This window comes from Podospora anserina, chromosome 2, assembly GCF_000226545.1.
Source record: "Podospora anserina S mat+ genomic DNA chromosome 2, supercontig 2".
Lineage (NCBI taxonomy): Eukaryota > Fungi > Ascomycota > Sordariomycetes > Sordariales > Podosporaceae > Podospora > Podospora anserina.
The window spans coordinates 2,845,733-2,866,055 of NW_001914858.1; the positions used below are offsets into that span (position 1 = coordinate 2,845,733).

The 20,323-nt window shown below is 51.6% G+C and overlaps 7 protein-coding genes across 7 annotated transcripts; 4 read left to right on the forward strand and 3 right to left on the reverse strand.

Annotated features, from left to right (window-relative positions):
* Positions 1–3,522: 3,522 nt before the first annotated feature.
* PODANS_2_8055 (uncharacterized protein) lies at positions 3,523–4,026 on the forward strand (the record flags this gene model as incomplete). The annotated part of the gene is made up of 1 exon (XM_001911569.1): positions 3,523–4,026. The coding sequence occupies one exon, from the start codon at positions 3,523–3,525 to the stop codon at positions 4,024–4,026; it is 504 nt and encodes a 167-aa protein (XP_001911604.1).
* Positions 4,027–4,735: 709 nt separating this feature from the next.
* PODANS_2_8060 (uncharacterized protein) lies at positions 4,736–9,127 on the reverse strand (the record flags this gene model as incomplete). The annotated part of the gene is made up of 2 exons (XM_001911570.1): positions 4,736–5,396; positions 5,448–9,127. The coding sequence occupies 2 exons, from the start codon at positions 9,125–9,127 to the stop codon at positions 4,736–4,738; spliced, it is 4,341 nt and encodes a 1,446-aa protein (XP_001911605.1).
* A 664-nt stretch (positions 9,128–9,791) lies between these two features.
* On the forward strand, positions 9,792–10,681 carry PODANS_2_8070 (uncharacterized protein; the record flags this gene model as incomplete). Its single annotated transcript, XM_001911571.1, has 4 exons — positions 9,792–9,862; positions 9,943–10,046; positions 10,262–10,420; positions 10,467–10,681. The coding sequence occupies 4 exons, from the start codon at positions 9,792–9,794 to the stop codon at positions 10,679–10,681; spliced, it is 549 nt and encodes a 182-aa protein (XP_001911606.1).
* A 2,182-nt stretch (positions 10,682–12,863) lies between these two features.
* On the forward strand, positions 12,864–13,820 carry PODANS_2_8080 (uncharacterized protein; the record flags this gene model as incomplete). The annotated part of the gene is made up of 1 exon (XM_001911572.1): positions 12,864–13,820. The coding sequence occupies one exon, from the start codon at positions 12,864–12,866 to the stop codon at positions 13,818–13,820; it is 957 nt and encodes a 318-aa protein (XP_001911607.1).
* A 245-nt stretch (positions 13,821–14,065) lies between these two features.
* On the reverse strand, positions 14,066–16,722 carry PODANS_2_8090 (uncharacterized protein; the record flags this gene model as incomplete). Its single annotated transcript, XM_001911573.1, has 5 exons — positions 14,066–14,810; positions 14,877–15,303; positions 15,361–15,406; positions 15,466–16,464; positions 16,513–16,722. 5 exons carry the CDS (start codon positions 16,720–16,722, stop codon positions 14,066–14,068), a joined length of 2,427 nt encoding a protein of 808 aa, XP_001911608.1.
* A 1,277-nt stretch (positions 16,723–17,999) lies between these two features.
* Positions 18,000–18,156, reverse strand: PODANS_2_8095 (uncharacterized protein; the record flags this gene model as incomplete). The annotated part of the gene is made up of 2 exons (XM_001911574.1): positions 18,000–18,049; positions 18,111–18,156. 2 exons carry the CDS (start codon positions 18,154–18,156, stop codon positions 18,000–18,002), a joined length of 96 nt encoding a protein of 31 aa, XP_001911609.1.
* Positions 18,157–18,665: 509 nt separating this feature from the next.
* On the forward strand, positions 18,666–20,219 carry PODANS_2_8100 (uncharacterized protein; the record flags this gene model as incomplete). Its single annotated transcript, XM_001911575.1, has 1 exon — positions 18,666–20,219. The coding sequence occupies one exon, from the start codon at positions 18,666–18,668 to the stop codon at positions 20,217–20,219; it is 1,554 nt and encodes a 517-aa protein (XP_001911610.1).
* Positions 20,220–20,323: the final 104 nt, after the last annotated feature.

Sequence of the window (20,323 nt, forward strand, 5' to 3'; positions counted from 1 at the left end):
TGACTGAGACTGTTTCGAATTTACTATTATTTGATGTCAAGATGTAAATAAGAGGAGACTGCTACTTACAGCTGATATTTGAGAAGATACCTAGGTAGTTAGGTATCCGGCGGCGAGGTATTGCCGTTAAGTACTGCTATAAGAAAAGATGGTAGGCCTTAGAAAATATCGCAATCTCTCTACCTAATTTTACCCTCCTCAGGTGTGCCAACACCGCCTTCGGCGCTAAATGGGACACACACACACGCACGCCAACACAACGAGTTCTTGCTGCGCTACAGAGCTGAGATCCTTTAGCCGCTTTAACTACTTTTAGGCAGCTATCAAATTTTAGCACATCCGACAAATCCCTTATCTAATATCCTTAGTCTGACACCTCAACTTAGATACCTATGCAAAAGGGAAAGTCATAATACTGATTCTATGAGAAATATTTGCGCGCTTGAAATATTTGTGTCATTGTACCATATATCCGGCGACTTCCTTACTACCTGCCCGGTGCACTCTCTTCGCTGCCTTCATCACGATGGAAGCCTTTTTGTTGGCAGCAGGCGTCGTGGCAGCAGCAGGCATCCTCTTTCGGCGGAGAGAAAATGCGGAAGATGACCGTTCCCAAGTCACACACACACACACACAAGTCACACACACACACACACACAAGTCACACATACACACACATACGACTTTGAATCCCCAGGCCCATCGGAGAACACACCCTCGCGTTCGAAGAAGATACCCTTGCCTTGGGGCATCCTTATCCGCGTCGTTAGAGGAGAGAAATTTTACTTGCAGACTGTTTACAATGAGGACGGAGAGACCACTCGCGACAGGGGATTTTTGGTGGGAACTGACCCAGAGTGCGGTATAAATTATCACTCCTATTCTTTCCGCTCAATTCAAGTACTGAAATGCCAACCTTATGATCTACAGACATTGTTATAGAAGGAGAGTACGCCTCTCCTAGATACCTTATGATTTATCGGCTTCGATCTTATAGCGGGTGGAGCGAAAAGACTAAAGCTGTCCTTCTGGACTTGTCTACTAATGGCACCTCTCTGAACGGGCGTCTGGTTGAATCATATGCCCAAAATTTCCTCTAAGATAGAGATAGAATCTCAGTCGCTACTGGCTTCGACCTCGTCTTTCGGAAAGTGGGCCGCTACTTTCATCCCGCTATCGATGCCCCTCATTTCGCTTTCAATGCCCCTCATCCCTCTTTCCGTGAGAAATATTCACTGGAAAAGCTTCTACACCATGGCCCCGCGGGAGTAAATACCTATGTGTGTCGAGAACGTCATAGCGGTCGACTATTCGCGGCAAAGATTGTGCGTCCCACCAGGGCTCACGACTGTGTGCGTGATGAGATTTTAATGGGTATTTATTACCCCAGCATCGTCGAAATGATGGAGATATTTTAAGAAGGCTCTTCTTCTATGACCTATATCTTGGAGCTGGCACCAGAAGGCGAGCTCTTAAACCTAATAAAACGCAAAAAACTCTCCAAGTAAGAGTCGCGTTATGTGTTTCAATAACTAGTTGATACTCTTCATTATCTTGTAAGTATAATTATGGGGTGCCTTTTCTTTTTTCGTTTAGGAGGGAAGCTTACAACGGCCCCACCTTAGCACCAACGAAATATTGTTTATCGTGATATTAAGCCTGAAAGTATCCTGGTTGTCAACAACAACCTGTAAGTTAAACTCGGAGGATTTGGCCTGGCCACGCATTTACCACGTCACCGATATCTGACAGATAGTGGCGGAACACCTGGCTATTATACTTCGCCGGAAATCTTGGAGGGTAGATAATATGGAAAGGGCGTCGATATTTGGTCGCTGGGGGTGGTCTTGTATATGTGCCTCTACGGCTTCCGACCCTTTGATTATGATGATGATCCTTTAAGTCTCACGGTTCGATACTGCTGGAACCGAAAGGTTCTATAAAGTCCATTCAATCCCGCCTGTAAGTTACGGCCCTTTTCTTTTGGCCGCTCTCTGTTTTAAGCTCGGCACTCACAGTCTTAGTGGATCTGGTCAAATCCATGTTGGAAGTCATACCCATGGACCGGTTCTCGATCGAGCAATGCTTGTCACATCCATAGCTTACCAACTTAAGCCGGGCATCACCACCGCTGAGTCGGCCGCAAACTCCTACTATATCTGGTGTCCAAAGCTCACTATAGCGCGACCATAATAAAGACCAGAAAGCGAAAGACTAGGCTGGAGATATAATTAAAAGCACCACCGGAGGCACCGAAAACCTGGCAGCTTTCGAGTGGGCACTAGATAATAGGAGCCCTTCCCTTGACCGATGGGGTATGAGTCCTTCCCCTGGCCGACGGCGTATAAGTCCTTCCCCTGACCGACGACGCCCTAAAGTTAGAGGAAAAAGTCCGACCTCAGACGCCTATAAAGGTGACATGAAAAGGAAGGAGGATGCAATAGTGGAGACTCTGGCTCAAATGGTTGAACACCTCAGCCTACAGCTGCCGGTGGCGCTAAGCGAAGATTTCGAGCTGCATGGTTGGGATCCTGGAGACCGGTGCTGGACGTGTACGCCGCCGGAGACTGTTGGCGGTAAACCGGCACAAATACTACTTACGGTGGATGAACTCCCCGTTGTTATTCCAGTGCGATTTTATTATCTACTTTTACCCTTGAAGTCACAACCTCCGGATCCGCACCCTAAGCTCATCTCGCCGATCAAGCCGCTGTCTAACGACACTATCGACGAGATTCTGAGTATGTTCGAAGATGCTATCGGCTTTTATCTCCTCATTAACCATCAGTTGTAAGTGATTATGTCGGATGAATTTGATTACGAAGAAGAGCTACATAAGTATCCTGCTGACTTTGGTGGACTTAAGGTCAGTTTCATCCGAGAGTCTCTCTACCCGACTGCCGATAGAGCAAGGCCAGGAGGCTCTTCAATAACCATAACAAACTACGGATACCAGGACATACTAACTAGCCTGCTTGCCAATAACGGAACTGAGAGCTTCTGGTTCAGAGGTTTTTTTTGGGAGTATATTACAAGCTTCTGCTTTTGATAGTAATTCGAGAGACCGAATTCGAGGACGTATCGGAGTGGTTGTGACTCCGCGGTCAAATATACGGAGAAAGTACATAACCGTATTAACACATTCGCTCGCTATGGCGGCGGCCACCTCTAGAACCGGTACAAGGGGACCTGATTGGACATCTGACATCCATATTACTTCGGTAAAGATCGGAAGCAGGGTAAGAAGATTATTTGCTCGATACCCTGTCATAGAACCTGACTCACCATGAGATATTTAGCTCGGACAGGTGGCCAAGGTTTTTGACCCTTCTCCTCGAGAGCCCTTTACCCAGGGCTTTTCCCATGATGTTAGCTTAGTTGACATCACAAGTTGGGGGAAATCATTTCGGTCTCGTTCGCTATCGGAATCGTTGTCGTTCTAGTGGCTTTCACAGCATGAGTGGACAGACATCAAGTACAATTCGAGCAAGCTTGCTCTCTTGGACGATAACTTGATAGAGGATGACGCCAGAAGCATTGGGGTCATTGATAGTCGGTGCCAGGTACGTCTTATTACTATATCTCGAATCTTCATGGTTACCTACGTGCCTGACAAATATCACCCAGATGGTCGGCCAAGGTATCTTCCGCGTATACCAACAGGGCAGGCCCAGAAGGTCCTTCAGATCACTACTATCCAGGGCGCCTGTAGACTCCAGAGATGACCCAGCCTCCTGGACAAGCCTTGTTGCAAGGTCAATCCTCTACCGGGTACGCCAGCCCAGTAATTTCAAGGAACTTGGTCAAAGTGGCACCCCAGTTTGCGTGGTAGAAAACCTGCCCAACAATGCTGGGAAGATAGCAAAGGTGGCAGGGTTTTCATCCTTTGTTCAGATGTCCTCTGATAGTCAGAGATTCGACTTAGAAGGCGAGAGGCTCTACAAGAGGTTGGAGGAGGGAAGGGTGGCATTCTACGGGGCTTTCCAGGTTCCGCCGGAGTTGCGGGATGGATATCAGATTGTATAGAGTGACTAGGCGTTTGGTTATATACGAGCACTGAGTGGATTGCTGCAGAAAGCCTTTTAAATTCTCTTGCTAATACATGCGTTGTCAATACTACCGACCTAAGGTAGGTAAGGTAGATACCTACCCACGCTTATCTTCTAGAAAAATGCTTTTCAGTCACTGTCTCCAGTCAAGTCGATCAACTCCACAATCTTTCTCTTCCCTCCCGCTACCGGGACAGCAACCCGCCGCACAGTCAGTGGCCGACGGACAGCTGCGCTTGGAGGGGGAACTCGGACTGCATTGTTCTACTGTCTCTCTCGCTTGTCCACATGCGCACTGAACTGACGGGACTACCCCGATTCGGTACATCCAGCGGCTTTAAAGATCGGAGTGGTAAATGTCCAGACATGCGAAGAGCTATGCTTCATGATTATTCTGCCTGAGAGCCTGAAAATACGAGCTCGATGTACCGAAGTACCTATAATTTTTACCGCCCGTTTATTTTCGATTTTTATTTTCTGTCGGCGCTTATATGTTCATGTTCATTGAAAGACTGAGGGGTGTGAATGTAGAAGATAAGGAGAGAAATATTCCTCAGTTTTTGGCAGTATGTCTTCCGAAATCAGCGTTGGATTTCCCTGGAAATGACAGTCTAGATGTACACCAGATAAAGCTAGACAAGTATCCAAGACAAAATCCTGCCTCTTCACCTTGACCTGATCCCCTACTAAAACATATGCACCCCCACAGCGGAATGATACATTCCCGGCAACAACCCCTTGTTGTCACTCACATTCTCCACAGCCGTCCTTAGGATTGCCGGTGTTCTCTTCAACACCGCCGTGCTCAATTTTCGCTCAAGCCTCTCTGCCCTCCACAACCAAAACTTCTCTTGCGCCAAAAACACCGTGAACTCTCCCAGCTCCCTGGCGGCCTCCTTGCTCTGTTCCTTGAACTTTCTCCATGACGAACCACCTTCCTCGTCCTTTTCATCAGCATCGAAGAGAGTTGATTCCTCATCTTCAGACTCGCTGTCTTTGTCGACGACAGTCCCTTCTTCGTCGTCGTCGTCCATACTGTGTCCCTCTGGCATAACCCCAGCAGCTACGTCGGCGAGAGTCTTCTTCGCCTGCTTGAGCTTGGCCTCTCCATGTTTTGCGTTCTCCCGGCTCTTAAGATAGCGCTCAAGAAGGTGGCACATCTTGCTCTTCTTGCGCTCCATGTAGACTTGCCACGCTTTCACTAAACCGGGCTCTGGCGTAGAATTGGTAAAATCAATCTCACCGGTGGGGATGCGGTGTCCATAGAATTTGCCGCGAGCGGAGCCCAGCTCGAGATGGCAAAGAAACCACTTGGCACCCGGCACTCCTGAGAAGCGAGCGAGCACCCTGACATATTTGTTAGCTTTTCTCGTGTTGGCCCCTTGTAGGGTGACTTACCATTCTCCTGCCACCAACTCCAGTTGCGGCTCCTGAATGAACTCGATCATTCTACTGACCAACCGTTCCTCGTCCGTTTCCTTGTCAATATCAACCAAACTGTCGCCCTTCTTTTCCTCTTGTCCCCTTTCCAACGTCTCCCCGCCATTTGCGGGGCTGATTGGAGATGCCACCACCTCAGCTCCTATTTGAGCCGACCTCTTCTCCGCCTTGCTCTTGTGTTGCTCCTTCAACACCCGACTTTCAATCCCCTCCACCGCATTCAGCTCCTGCTCCAACAGCCTCTTCTCACACGAGAAGCTCGAAATCACTCTGGCAAATCCGGTACTGATCGAGCACCAACCCGAAATCCTGTCCTTCGGTGTCACAGCCTTGGCAATCCGGGCTCGCAGCCGATCGCAATCCATGAAGGTGACAATGACTCGTTGAATATCGAATAGACTTTCTATTCCGGAGTTGTTGACGATGATGGGGTTCGGGCAAATCGTGCTACTCTCGTCAAAGTCGAAACCGAAGCCGAGGCGAGTCTTGACATCGGCCTTCTTCGAGTGCTGATCCAGCTCGGCAAGGACTGACTTGTGGTCAACATCGAGAATGGTCTTCGGCAATTCCTTTGGTTGAAGATTTCTTTCTTGTATGTCTTCCACCGACGCAGAGAGATACTCGAGGTGCCCCTTGACCTCAGAGTCATAGGGCACCCACTCTGGCCTTGACGGGCCATCTGACAAGACATTCTCGTTTGTGAGGGCCTGAAGTGTTGGTGGTACCGGTGGAGGGGCTTCAACAATTGGCGATGGGGCAGACTCAGCAGCCAGGTCCGGTGTCGCTCTGCCGATACCAAAAGAAGAAGACTTCTTCGTGAACGAAGAGAGCCTGGAGGCTTTCTTGGGCGACTCCACAACTGGCTCCTCCTTCTTTGAACCTCCTATGCCGATCTTGAATCCCGATATCGACAGCGACGGACTCGGGAGCGACAGAGATGGGCTCGGCAGCGACATTGTTGGGCTAGGAAGAGATGAAAATGAGAAGCCTTTGGTGAGCCCTCCTGTTAGCCCTGTGCCCCTGCGCTCAAGGACGGTACCATCACCGCCACTGGCCGGGGCTTCTCCAGGTACCGCTCTCTTCTCAGCAACCTTCTTCACGCAATGCTTGAGAATATAAGCCACGACCTTTCCAACGCTGATGAAACGCTCCTTCAGCTGGTGAAAGTCGGACCCCCGCACCACGCCAATAACTCCAACAATCCAGTCAAACGGAATGTCCTTTTGATCCTTGTCTTTGACTGCATCAATAGCTCGTCGCAGCACGGAGATGGTTTCGCCATAAGTCTTCATGATCTCGTCCATCTTGCCCTGAGTAACCTGAGAGAGCTGGAGGTTGTAATGTTTGCCATGGTCCTTTTGGTTGCCATAAGCTTGTTGTGAAGATGGGTATAAAGAACGACCGCGGACGGGACTCCCCGCGGCCATTCCAGTCCAGTTGAAAACTGAGACATCATTGTGGGTGATGATAACCTGATCCAGCAGCCGTGCCAGTGCCGTGGCATAGCCTTCTGCAGGAAAGGTAGGAAACCGCACGCCCAGGACGCCCATCAGAGCATAAGCGCGGTCAATGGCGACTGTTGCCCTTCGACATCCAGAGGCCTCGAGTACGTTTTCTGCAGAAAAGCCACACCGCTTCTTCCCGTCCTGCCAGTCGCCCAGCTTCTCCACTTTGCTGAACTTGGCCACGTATTTCCTGTCGTCCAGGACGAGCTGTAGGGTCTCGTCAACCAAACATCGAAGCACGAAGTTGATGGCGTTAAGAGCGTCTTCTTCTCCAATCTCCACCTTTTTCTTCAGCACATGATGCGTAAGACGGGCGAGAAGGATAGTTTTTGGATCATCCTCGCCGCCCTCGACGAGGTCCACGGCTGCGTTGTATACCACATGCGCCAGCTGTGAAGTGGCTGTCTCCATCGCCAGATCTCCTGGAAATTGGACGCCCAGGTTGTGAAGCAGCATTATCAGGAGATGCGCCCTCTCGATCTGAGCAGTCTCTATCTTTGCCTTGCTCATCACGTCACCAGCACCCCCCGTTTCCCGGTTCGGCGGACTTGTGTGCTCTTTCTCGGTCCACTCATGAATGTACTTCATCTCATCAGGAACGTAGCCGGCCAGCAGGTCTCGAAGAACTTCAGCGGTTAGAGTGCCGTCGCCAAAGGCGAAGAAGTTCTGTTTGTCTCGTTGCGTGTATAGAGCAATGAAAGGAACGAGATGATAGAGATAACCGAGGCTCTCAACTGGGCGGCTGATAGTGGCCCAGTCCGCATTCACGTAGAAGGTGGTCTTGCTCATGACGAGCTCTTGGAGAGTCCATGCTCTGGTTGACCATTCTGGTTTCCAATCCACAATGTGTTCGAATCCTTGAACTGTGCTCCTTTCCCGGAGGGGCAGATCCTTAAGATACGGCTCTGGCTGTTCACCATGCTCCTTCTGGAACTCACGCCAGTCCTGTGCAGCATCGGTGCCTGAAGCATCCCACTCGTCATCCTCTAGCACTTTGTTATCCAGCTGGACAAGAGTAAATTCGGCATCTGCGTACCAATCGCCCATGAGAGAAAGCGACTGCGACAGCTCGCCAAAATCCATCTTGTTGATGCAACAGGTGTCGTTCCACAAGTAGCACTTCTCGCGTCGCCGAAAGAGCTTTGTCTTGAAGATTTCGCCTGCCTTCTTGACACTCCGGTCAATCTTGATGGCGGATTTCCACTTCTCCAAAAGCGGTACAATCTCGTCAACAGCATCTCGGAGCATGAAATGGTTCTTGAAGTAGTCGATCTCCCCAACAGCGGCCGTGTAATGCTTCTCGGCAATCTCCACCTGCTTCTTTGCCTTGTCGAGAGCTTCTTTTTTCTCCTGAACCACAGGAGGCATCTGCAAGCGTCCACCGCCCGCATCATCTATGGCCCTGCGAGTGCTGCTGATGAGGTTGCTGAAGATCTTGCTCTCCATCTCGGCAAACCTGAGTTCGGCCCTTTTCTTGTGCTCCTCACCCTTAGCCCAGTTCAGGTAGCCTTCGGCACTTTTACCCTTGAGTCGCCGGTCCAGCAGATTGGCCAGACTGAACGTCTCTAAAGTGCCCGACGACTGTGTGGCGAGATACAGCTCCTTCACTGCTGCCTCTTGCGCGGAGATGTCGAGATGGCACTGCTCTAGCAACATCTGCACGTCACTCCTCTGAGATGCGGTTCCCATTGCTTGTAGCCCGGCCTTAGCACGCTCCAGGTACTTTCCACGCGCCCGTGTAATGTCGCCGAGCGAGACTTCTGCTCCCTTCCACCGATGGGAGAGCATGCAGTACTGGCCTCGCTCCCCAATTGCTGGACGATGGACCAGATTGCCGGTTTCAAGGTCAAACATGCGGTCAGGTGTTTGAACCGAAGGGGGGTCCGAGGTGGTCAGTATTTCCACGTCTTGAAGCCCAGAGAATGGGTGACCTTTTTCTTCAACAAAGGTAGGCCTGAAGCCGCCGTTGGGTCCGAACCACACATTCATGATGGCTCTAAGCTTCTCGTGACTGGCGCCCAGCTCCTTGAAAATTCTCTGGAGGTCCTCCGGCGTGAAGTCGGTTGCTTTGACCGCATCCAGCATCGCCCCCCTGATGACATCCAAGGCGGCGGAGGTGGTTGTCGATGCCATTTTTGACGGGTTGGATTCGTTTCCAGCGACGATGAAGCGTGTAGAACGGTGGGTTCAGGGCAACGTGTATATTCCAAGCTTGTCACAGCAATGACAAAATTGCCTGCTCTCGTGGTCGTGGAGCAACTTCAACGCCTTAACTCAGGCCACAAATAAAGAAGAAGCCCATAATCCCCATAAATTTGTCGGGCATCATCTGTCCCACATCGGGCCGACTTGCACTAAAGAAAGAGAGGGGTATCTTAGCTGGAGGGCAGTTGCAAAGGCGTCCTGAGAGGTGCTCCTGCCTCAGTTATGATTGGGGTGCCAAGGCAGCCGTGCAGCAAATACACGATGAGCTTCTCCCAGTTCCTTAGCATTTCTCAGCGCTTTCTGCGGGGTTTGGGCACCTATCTCTAATGCAGTTTTGACGATCATTCTAGTCTGGTTGGTGCTCCGTCGTTTTCAGCTCAGTCCGGACAGCCACATTTGTCATATCTTCTTCATATCGGGCACCTTGGGACGGGCGGCTTGTTGCCCAAAGGGTGTTCCCAAGCCAATGATAGATTCCATTCAGTCTCTCCAATGTGAGGGGTTGTTCTGAGGGCCTGGGACAGATTTATTGGAACAGATGCCCTGAAGCCAGCCGCTGTTGGAGCAACACGGCCAACGCCCGTCTTCCAAAATGGCCTCTTACCACCGTGTCCTGGAGGTCTTCGGTCGCTCAATCGATCAGAAGTCCCTCGAATGCGATTAGTAAGGTCTCTCCATGTCTTCCACACACTTACTAACCAAGAGCATAGCGACATTCACCCTTGGGACATCCTCATCAATAGCGAACGATGGTCAGGAAAGGTCCGGCTGATAGGTTTCGTGGACTCGTTCTTCCTGATCTGTTACTCGGGCGTGTCCCGCTTCGAGCATGGTCTATTGATCTACAGTCAGCTCCAACAACACCCCATGTATGTGACAGGATACTTACCTGGCCAGAGGATGACGAGATTATACGAAACACGTTGAAGTCCGCCAATGTCATCGCAGAGAGTCTTGATCTTGAGGTGCTGAATCCCAAGCGAGTCAAGGAGAACAATGGTCGGTCATTATCGCCCATCCTTACCATCAATACTTCTCATGACTAATCTTGTTGAGCCTCAGAGGAACCGACGTACTTCAAATTCGTCAGTGAGAAGGGCGGCCTCGACTACAACATCACGACCCTCGGGCATCCCGTTGGTCTTACGACCCAATACCCCGCGTCTTCGCTCAAGAAGTATGACATCAAGCTGAGAAAGGGGAGAGATATAGTCATGCGGAGTAAGAGCCCAGGCGTCATTGTTGCCACAAGCTAACTCGTTCCGAGAACGCATCCGTCGTGGCGTCACTCAACACAACTTTTTCGGCCTCCTGCACGATTCCGTCCGGCTCGGTGTTGTCACGCAAGCTGAGTTGATCGGAACTATTATTGGCAAAACTATCGGTGGGTCGACGTTTGAGGATGTCGCTGGGAAGTACCTCGATGCTCTTTCGGGGGCCAAGGGGTCGAGAAACTTGGCCCTGTCTGGAGAGAGGACATAGCATACTGGCTTCACCTCAACTACCTGTCGGGATCCCAAACCCACCAGCGGCGTAAGTTCCCAACCCATCAATTTAGCTACCAGTCCCCCGAAAATACCTTTCCTGTCAGTGACCTCCCATTGCCTATCCTGTCTGCGACCGCAGCTGGCAACGTATCCCATAATCCTCCAAATCCTCAGCCTTTCTTGACGACCTCCCAGCCATACCATCGGGTCATCCTGGCCATTGATGCTTAAGATTACAATCATTGTTGCCATCCCAGTGGCCCCAAAGACCCGAGAGGCAAGTCTTTGGGCAAGAAGGGCATATGCTTCGTGCGTTGAGGAGCGTGTTTCGCCCCGCGCCCCCCTCCTTGCGTCTCCCTTCCTTGCGCACCCGGTTCGTTTCCCGCTCCATAGCTATCATATCTTTGACTTCCAGCACCATGTTGCCTGCCAGGTGCCGCTGCTGTTCCATTGGATGACCTGCTCGTAGCACCAGGGCTACTCGGCGCTGATATTAATCTGCCGCCATCCTCTTCCAGGGAATGGCTGAGAGGATCTGGATATGACCAATTGGCGCTGGTGGTAGATGGGGCGGCGGGGTGGGTAGTTGTTGGGTGACACCCATATTGTGGGCCAACTTGGGGCTCTGGTTTCATTTGTTTCGAGGATCCATGTTGTGCGCCAGTTGCTTTCTTCGTTGACGGTTTGTTCGATGTGATAGACGAACTCGGCGCCCGGGCTTTGTTTCCATTCCAGGTTTTGGCGAGTAGGCTGAGTCGACAGAATGTTTCTCTGGAGACTTCCTACCTGGCTGACTGGTTGCCATGCAGGGCTGTCACTTTCGTTTGTTTCTAGGGTGATATTAGAGGTATGCAAAGAGCTGCTTTTAGAGAATGAAGACTTGCCAGATTGACTTAGGGAGTTGTCGGGAGTGAGAGTCTTCATTGTGAACGGTGGGGGAGGAGGGTGGAATGGAGATCAAGAATGATACCTAGATGCGGACTGGTTCTGTTGGTGATAGCGGGGAGCAAGACTGAGAGGGGAGAGGGCTTTCAGCACCTGGTGTATGTGATCTCTTTATACACGTTCCCCAGGTGACAGAGTTTCCCAGTGCGAAGATTCAGTTTGAGACTTGGTCCAGTAGGTCCACTTCCTGCAAGTCACGCACGCAGTAGGGCTCGCAATCAGCAACCTGGGAACGGATGTTTATGAGTTGTCGTCACGGCGAGCCTCGCGCCACAGAAAGCTCAGAAAAAGCTTACAAGCTGCCGCTGGCCTATGCTGTCCAGAACAGAGAGTGGTAAGTACTCTTGGCCGCATTCCATCCTCGTGACACACATTCGCCCAAATCGTAGTCCTCACCGCAAGACACATTGTTGTGAGGTTGGCAAGTTGGGTATTGCTATAGGCCGATGGCCTGGGTAGTTTGAAGGTTTGATGGACAGGGCAATACGAAGAGTCTAGGGATGTGGCTGTCCCGGAGGCCTTTCCAGAGGCCGGTTGTCCGTAAAGGTTTCCCTTTCCACGTGTATTTATGGGAGTCCGCTCCCACCCAACGGACTTGTTTTCATTTTCTCTCTAACAGTCGATTCAATCCTTTATTACAGCTTGAATTCCCACATAGGACCGAGCCCATATCAGGTATGACGCATTGACGTTGATATCGGTAACAACGCGAATGCGAGTGGCATTCAATCATGGGTGGGAGAGAGAGCAAGTAATGCGGTTAACGCCATGTTGTAGGACACTTACAAATGCCAACCGGAATTGTCTGTGATGTGAAGCAGTATGGCTATGATCACCATCATCCCCTCATACACATATAAATCCCGTGCGAAGGTCCTAAACCTCACCCAACCCGCAGCAGCCCAAAGCCAAGCCTCTCAACCGCAGCAAGCTTTCCCCCTTTGATTGGCCAAGTCCACCAATGTGGGTCCAATTAAAGCACTCCCTGCATCGTTGGTGTGGGTGGTTTTTGGTGTGGTGACACTCACACCTCACTGGTCCATCGTCCATATCCCACGCTCACAGCGTCTCGCTTGCGTTGTAGGTAGGTAGTAAACTCACTCAATCTCACAAATCCAACCTCACCGTTTGTTTCTCCCTTTTTCATCCGATCCGCCATACCCGCCCACAATCCACTCTAGCTACCTCCTCCACGTCAGCAACACCCCCTGCGTACCAGCATTAGACACAAAATGATGCCATCACCGCCAGAAACGGAACAAGAATGCGACTCAAAAGACCCGGTGGATATCTTGTCCGACAGGGACCTGGCACGATACATCGCCAAAGCCCGCCAACATCGCGAGTCGGACACGATAGAGAATAACACACTGCTTCTCACTTCCCGATACATCACCAAGTTCTACACCACGCTATCACACGCGAAAGATGTCGAAGTAGCGATACTACAAGCCCACGCGCTGGGCATCCGAGTCCCAGAGTTGAAGCGCGTCATCAAAGCAAAGGATGGCACCTATGAGTGCATAATGACACGGATACAAGGCGTGACATTAGAAAGTTGCTGGCCGGACTTATCCCTCTTCACCACCATCCGACTAGCCGTCCAACTGCGAACAATAGTCCAAAGAATGAGAAGGATGACCCGACCAACGGCTGGCTCGTTGGGGACAGGGATATGCAGGAGTTTCTGGCTGGAGGAGTTTTACGGCGTGCCATCGCATGCCTCTGCCGCGGTGGTGGGACAAATCGTCAATTTCTGGTGCGGGTTTCAGAGTTATGGCCGGGAGAGGAGAAAAACACTGGCTGAGCACAGAGAGAGTTGTGAGATGGTGGAGCAGGACGCGAGAGGGCAGGAGTTGGTGTTTACACACCACGACCTCGCCCCGAGGAATATCATCGTCGAGTCGGGGACGTCAAAACTGTGGCTGGTAGACTGGGACGAAAGCGGCTTTTACCCCCGATACTTTGAATACGCCGGCATGAGAAACCTCGAGTACCCGCCAGAATGGGGCTGGTACGGCGAGTGGAGGTGGAAAATATTCTGCTGGATCGTCGCCGGGTTTTGTTCCTACGACAAACAAGCCGAGATGTTGAGGGATATCAGACAAAAGGCCGGGAGGTTCCCAGGAGGGAGGAGGTTCAACATCAAAGCTGGGGTGACGCCTTCGGAGAGGCCAGTGGATGATTGATGAGTGGTACCAAAAATGGGCGTTGTTGATGATGAATTGAATAAAACGCAGATGTCGTGTACGCATGCTCGAAAATCAGTCATAAACTAAATGAATGACAAATGAAACTCCTGAGCTCCAAAACCATGCAACCCTTCGTCTGCAACAAAGCTCTTCTCCAATAAAGTCTGCTCCAACTCCGCTGGTTATGCAAAAAAAAAAAAAAAGCAATGCCCTCTCTGAATGCTCTCTTTCTGTCTCCTCTCTCATTCATCCTCATAAATCTCCACATCATGTGCCGGTGACCACCCGTTCGGCTCCTCGCTTCCCAAAAACATCACCTCTGGCCCCATCTTGGGCGGAACAATCTTGGACGTGACCTTGTTGTTGATGCCGCAAATACCCATGCTTCTTGTGTCCCATCGGAAGGGAGCCGATGCCCCCTCGCGGCTCCAGTCAACATCGCTAGAGAAGAAGTTGGGTTTCTCCGAAGGTAAACCTCGCTCGAGCATCTCGGATTTGCACGGCTGCGTGACGGTGGTGGGCTCGGCGGTACCGCGAGCGTTAGGGTCTCCCCAGGGCCGGCAAAGCGCGTAGAGAAGTGAGACGGATAGCTTGGCCAGGTCAGGGTCGGCGTCCTTGGGGATGCGGAGCAGATACTCCCACTTTTCCGACGGGGCGCTGGGGTGTTCAGAGGTATTGCTGGACACCTCCGGCTCCGGGGTGGCTGCAGGGTCTTCCACAAGGTCGGGTGGCGGAGGAACCCAGTCCTCAATCCGTTGTCTGTCAGATCGGCATGTTTCACCGAATTCCAGGAGCTTTTCGTAAATACTGGACAATCTGATAAGGAAGCGCAGGGCGACGGGATCAATGGTTCCGCAGTAGCGAAGGACATCGAGGCAGCCTCGGGCCCTGTTCATGTCCTCAGTCCACGATAACTCGGGATGCTTATGAAGCATCTTCTGGGCGGCCGAGTGCAGGATAACGACACATGATGTGTGGGTTTGGAAGCTGTGGGGACAGGTGGTCAGCATGATGACAAGCAGGAAAATAATTGTCGACCAGCTAATGACTTACATGACCAGCCAGCAGCGCTTGAAAATGCCTCTATCAGCGTAGAGGAGCCCAAGGATCCGAGCGGAGTCCCTGCCTGCCTCCACACCCAATTTGACCAGCTTGATAACAGTGGAATTATTGGTGTCTAGGAGACTCTCGTCCCCTGCCTTGATAGACCGAATCGTCTGGGCAGCTAGCCTGCGATAGACCAGTATGAAAGCACCAAGGTAGAGTAGATGAATATGGTAAATGGACCAACGGGCATGCGGTGAGATGTTGAAGTTGCCTAGGTTTGTCAGTTGCATATCGGATGGGAGCTTTCCGTGCCAGTCCTCAAGCTGCTTGATGATACCATCCATACCGCCGGTGGTGATGTCTTTGTAAGCCAGACGATTCTTCAAGATTCCTGCCTTGAGTAAGGATATCTTGGTCATTTCGGTTTGAATCCCTGAGGCTTGTCAGTAAAGCGGCAGGATCATGGTCGTGGGAAGCATAGATGACCTACTCTCCCCAAGTTCCTTTGTGTAAATGTCGACTTCGTTCTCTGCAAGCTGTTTTTTACATCAGCATGGCGAATTCGGCAAATAGGGGACCGGGGCCATGGTCTTACTGGCACCACTTTCTCAAAAGCCGAGTCATCAGCGCCGGAGATGTAGCCAAGGGTAGAGGCAAGCCAGCTGTTGAAGAACATCAAAGTCCTCCAAGTTTTTCTGAACTCAACCCATTCCTGCTCGGTCAACTGGTCGGCGTTGCAGACTCCAGCAGTGTCGCTTTGTCGGTGGCACATGGTAAGTCCTGTCTCGATGTATGCCAGAGCAACAGTCCCCTTGTTGTTGATATTGTACATGGCAAGCAAGGTGCAGACTTTGATGGCCAGCAAGGGCCCAAACTCGAGGACATCCGTGTACAACAGGCGAGCAGCAGAATAGAGAAGTTCATCTGTCCCTTTTTCGAACTCATTGGGGTTGTATTGGACACCGATGGCTGCGACGATGGCGAGGCAGCCAATAGAGACCCGTTCGTCAAGCTTGGGGCGGTTGTCCAAACCGAACACTGCCCTATGATGCTGATTGACCTGTTCGACTGTGAAGACATGAAACAGTTTGCCGCTCGAGCTGTAGAAGCTCTGGACACCAGCCCACATTGTTTTTGCACTGGGGAGGGCAGCGAGATACAAGTTCACCGGGTCGTGTAGCCTTGCTGACACGGATAAAGCCACCAACGTCGAGGGGGAAGATGTCGGCGCCCATGAATCCACGGAACCTGTCCGAGAGCCGGCAATGGAAGTGACGGGGCCGGACAGCCTGCTGTTGCTGGAGCCAGAGCCAGATTCCGTCACGCTTGGAGCGACGGCTGCCGGAGGGCTTTGAGATTCGCCGCCGCTATCGGTACCGCCGAGGACGACGGCGGGATCATCTCCGGTACGGATGCGCTGTAGCAGCTCTTCGGCCTCCTCGCTGGACTTGTACTGCAGCGCTCTCATCAGTTTCTCAAGCGCTTCGAGGCGCGCTTGCTTAGCCGCCTGAAGGGACTGGCCCTCCTCTCCCTCGTAGCCGCAAGGTTTGTCCTTGGAAGCGCATCCTCCGCATCTCGGACGCGCGCCATCACACTGGAGCCGGCAGAAGAAGCAAAGGTCAGATCACTGCTGTTTAAGTACCCGGTGATAACGGAGGTTGCTTACTCTAGCTTTGAAACGCCGACACGTGTGGCAGGCCTGGGTGACGGCCTTGAGGCGTTTCGTCTGCCGGCGGCTCCCCCCGCTGAAGATCGACGACGGCCCTGAACGTGGGCCGGAGAAAACTCCGTCCCTCTCTCGTTTGACAGAAGCGGGCTGGATGGGTTGGTAGGTCGTTGGTGGCGGGGCCATCTCCGGAGAGCGGCTGTTTGGATCACTGACCAAAGTCCGTCGGATCGCGCGTTTTGTGCTTGGGAGTGGGGCTGTCTAGGGCACGTCGCTAGGCAGCTTATGTCTAGAGCGGTGGACTCCGCGGACATCAACGGGGTTTAGGGGTTTAGAGATTCTTGGAACTTGTCGGTATGGAGTAAAACAAAAGGCAACAGTCGATGCGGTTTTTGTCAGACGGAGAAACCTACCATGGTAGATCTCCTGAGGGAAGACACACACCGCGAGCTACGACCACGCAGGATTAAAACGCGGGGAAACCTGGCCGGGAAACGAGAATTGTATGGAGAAGACATCCGCCCCCCTCCCAAGACTTTTTGCAACAAAAATAATTGCAAATTTGATGGCCGCCCACTCGCCCACACACACCTTCGACGCCTCCTATTGCTTGAACATGCAGCCAGCGTCATCTTCAACCCCGCCGGGATTGATTAGGGCTTCCGGCTGACCAGTGGCAGGGCAGAGGGGCTCGACGCACCGTCGACGGGTTCGAAGGTGGCGTCCCCTTCGTGCAGCAGCGACATGGGCTCGGAAGGCGGCTGGCGTGGGCCGGAAAAGCAATTCGTGCGTGTCTAAGTGTCAGGCCGGGCCGTGGTATTGGGCAGGTGTTGGCGACCTTCAGGCTCGACTTTTGACTGCCTTCTTCTCCACTTCTGGGCGAGACATTTCGCCAGGTCACACCTGATGGCCGCCTTTGCTAGCGGTGTGCAGTGACCCTCCTTCCATTTTGCACCACATACAGGAAGGCACACAATGCCAATGTCCGCATCATAGACAAGCCGCCACCGCGCTGTGTATTTCGCTATATCTAATCATGAAAACTCCCTAAGCATCATTCCCTGAAACCATGAATGAAGCTAATAGCAATATCCTCCCCGATCATCCCCCCAGCCCTATGCTCAAACAATCTGCAGGCCAGCCTCCTTCATTCAGATAACACTAATGCAAGACTGAGTATTGGTGAAAAAAGGGCGAACCTGACCTTGTAGAGGAGTGCTAAAAATGAGGAAACAATGGTTGATCGGGTTCGTTTTAGACTGGAGTGATATGTCCAACTATGACCGCCATAAGATGGTGGACATCTTCTAATCGTTCCAATCCGCTGACAAAGTCTCCTTCCAAGCAGCATCGGCGAAAAATGCATAAAAACCAAAGTACGTGCTAGCTATACTAGCTGTTGCACCACTGTAAACGCTGATGAGATGAGCAGCACGGAATCTGGTTTTCGAAAGGAGTAGGCGTTACAGTGGAGAGCTCGCACGGGAACAGCCGTGGTGGTGTCGGAATAGAACTATATAGATTGCATCAAGATGTTAGAGAATGTTTCTATAGCGAAAGCGTACTTTGCTTACCACAATGAGTGGTCCGAACACCACGCTGGAAGAACTTGCTCATCATTGCGGCTGGGATTGTTGAAGATGGGAAGAGGAGTTTATAAACGACCGACTCAGTCGGTTGTAACTACTGGAATGGCGGAAAGTGAACTTGTGATAAGAAGCGAATTGGCGAAAAGTGACTTGTGTTGATAACTTGAACCGTTGATGGGTTACTGTTGTTGGTCAAGGAGAAGAAAAGTTGAAGCTGAGAAGAAGCTGAGTCCAGATTTTAAGGATGGCCCCGACCAAGACTGAGCAAAGTATGGTGTGTGTGGACGTGCGCCTGAAGGGAAAAGCTGAAATCTCATTGGTCTCGTTTCATAAAGTTAAAAGTCACTTCTATCAGAGGCGAACCCCAACCCTCGTGCTGTAATCTGCATCTGCCCTCTTGTTGCCCTCCGTCATCATGTGCTCACGGAAGAAATATGGCTAATTTCATTGGGAGCTTCACGGTGAGCACTTCGGTGGCGATGTGGGTTATAGAAAGAAATATGCCGAGGACTGCGAAGTGAATAACATCAATCCTGCACCATGAAACCATTGTCCAGAAGACCTTGTATGTTGAGGCCTTCTACTTCGTATGCGAGTATTCAAGCTCGAAACCTGTCTCCTCAAACCCGTTTCACGAGACACTCGTCCAAAATGACCACTAAGCCACAACCCCTGGCCCCCCCCCCTGAAAATCACACCGTAGAGCTTCTCCGCCGGCACCTCACACCCGTCCCACCCATCTCACAATCCTCTTCAACCCTCACCGACTTCTTCGCCCCCTTTGCCCACAACGACACCAAAATAATCCTAATCGGCGACTCCACCCACGGCACCTCGGAATTCTACCAAGCCCGCGCCGAACTCACAAAGTACTTTATCCAACACTACGGCTTCAACATTGTCGCCGTAGAAGCCGACTGGCCCGACGCCGAAGCCATCGACAAACATGTCCGCCCTCGCTCCCCATCCGCTCCCTCCCTCACCCAAGACAGCGAGAAGCCCTTTCAGCGCTTTCCCACTTGGATGTGGCGGAATGTCGAGTTTCAGAACTTTACCAAATGGTTGAAGGAGTGGAATGAAGGGAAGGACAGCAAGACTGAGGCAGTGGGGTTTTACGGGTTGGATTTGTATTCACTGGGCAAGTCGATGCAAGCTGTGGTAGATTACCTTGACAAAATTGATCCCGAGATGGCAAAGGTGGCACGAAAAAGGTACGAGAGAATGATGATGTGGGCGGAGGAGCCGCACGAGTATGGGCTGGAGGCGCTTGCGGCTGGGTTTAAGGGATGTGAGAAGGATGTGATGCAGATTTTGAATAGCTTGCTGAGGAAGAGGGTTGAGTACGAGAGCATGATTTGGGATGGGGAGGAGTTTCATTCTGGGGAGCAGAATGCGAGGTTGGTCAAAGGTATGAGGAACGTCAAGACGACTGTCACGCTGAAGCTAACCGGAGTATTAGATGCGGAACAATATTACAAAGCGATGTTCTACGGCCGCGACGAGTCATGGAATCTGAGAGATAAACACATGTTTGAAACCTTGAACCGAATCATCAAGCACCGATCGAGGAGCACGCCGTCCAAGGCCATTGTCTGGGCGCATAACAGCCACATTGGCGATGCGCGTGCCACCAGTATGGGCTGGTCGAACGATGAACTCAATATCGGGCAACTCTGCAAAGAGGCCTACGGAGATCAGGCCCTTACCATAGGTTGTTTGACCAACACCGGAACAGTCGCTGCTGCTCGCAAGTGGGATGGAGATATGCAAGTCATGAAGGTACGACCTGGTCTGCCAAACAGCTACGAACAGTTAATGCACGCCACAGCTGTCAAGAACTTTGTTCTGGACCTGCGAGTTGGTCATTGCAACGAGGAGCTGATAAAGGCGCTCATGGAAAAACGGTTGGAGAGGTTTGTTGGAGTCATTTACGCTCCTGGCACCGAGAGGCAGTCGCATTACTCCCATGCTGTTTTGCCTGAACAGTTGGATGGTTTTATCTGGTTCGATGAGACCAAGCATGTCGGGGCACTCGAGGTGCACCAGCCCCATACGACAGTCGAATTTGATGAGACCTGGCCATTCGGTTTGTAAGTTTGGATGACAAAGAATGCATGGGCAAACTGGCGTTTTGGCGTGGGCTGCACGGCAGGAGGCGTACGTCATCTGATTGTCAGTGCACGAGCTTGTCCTCAACA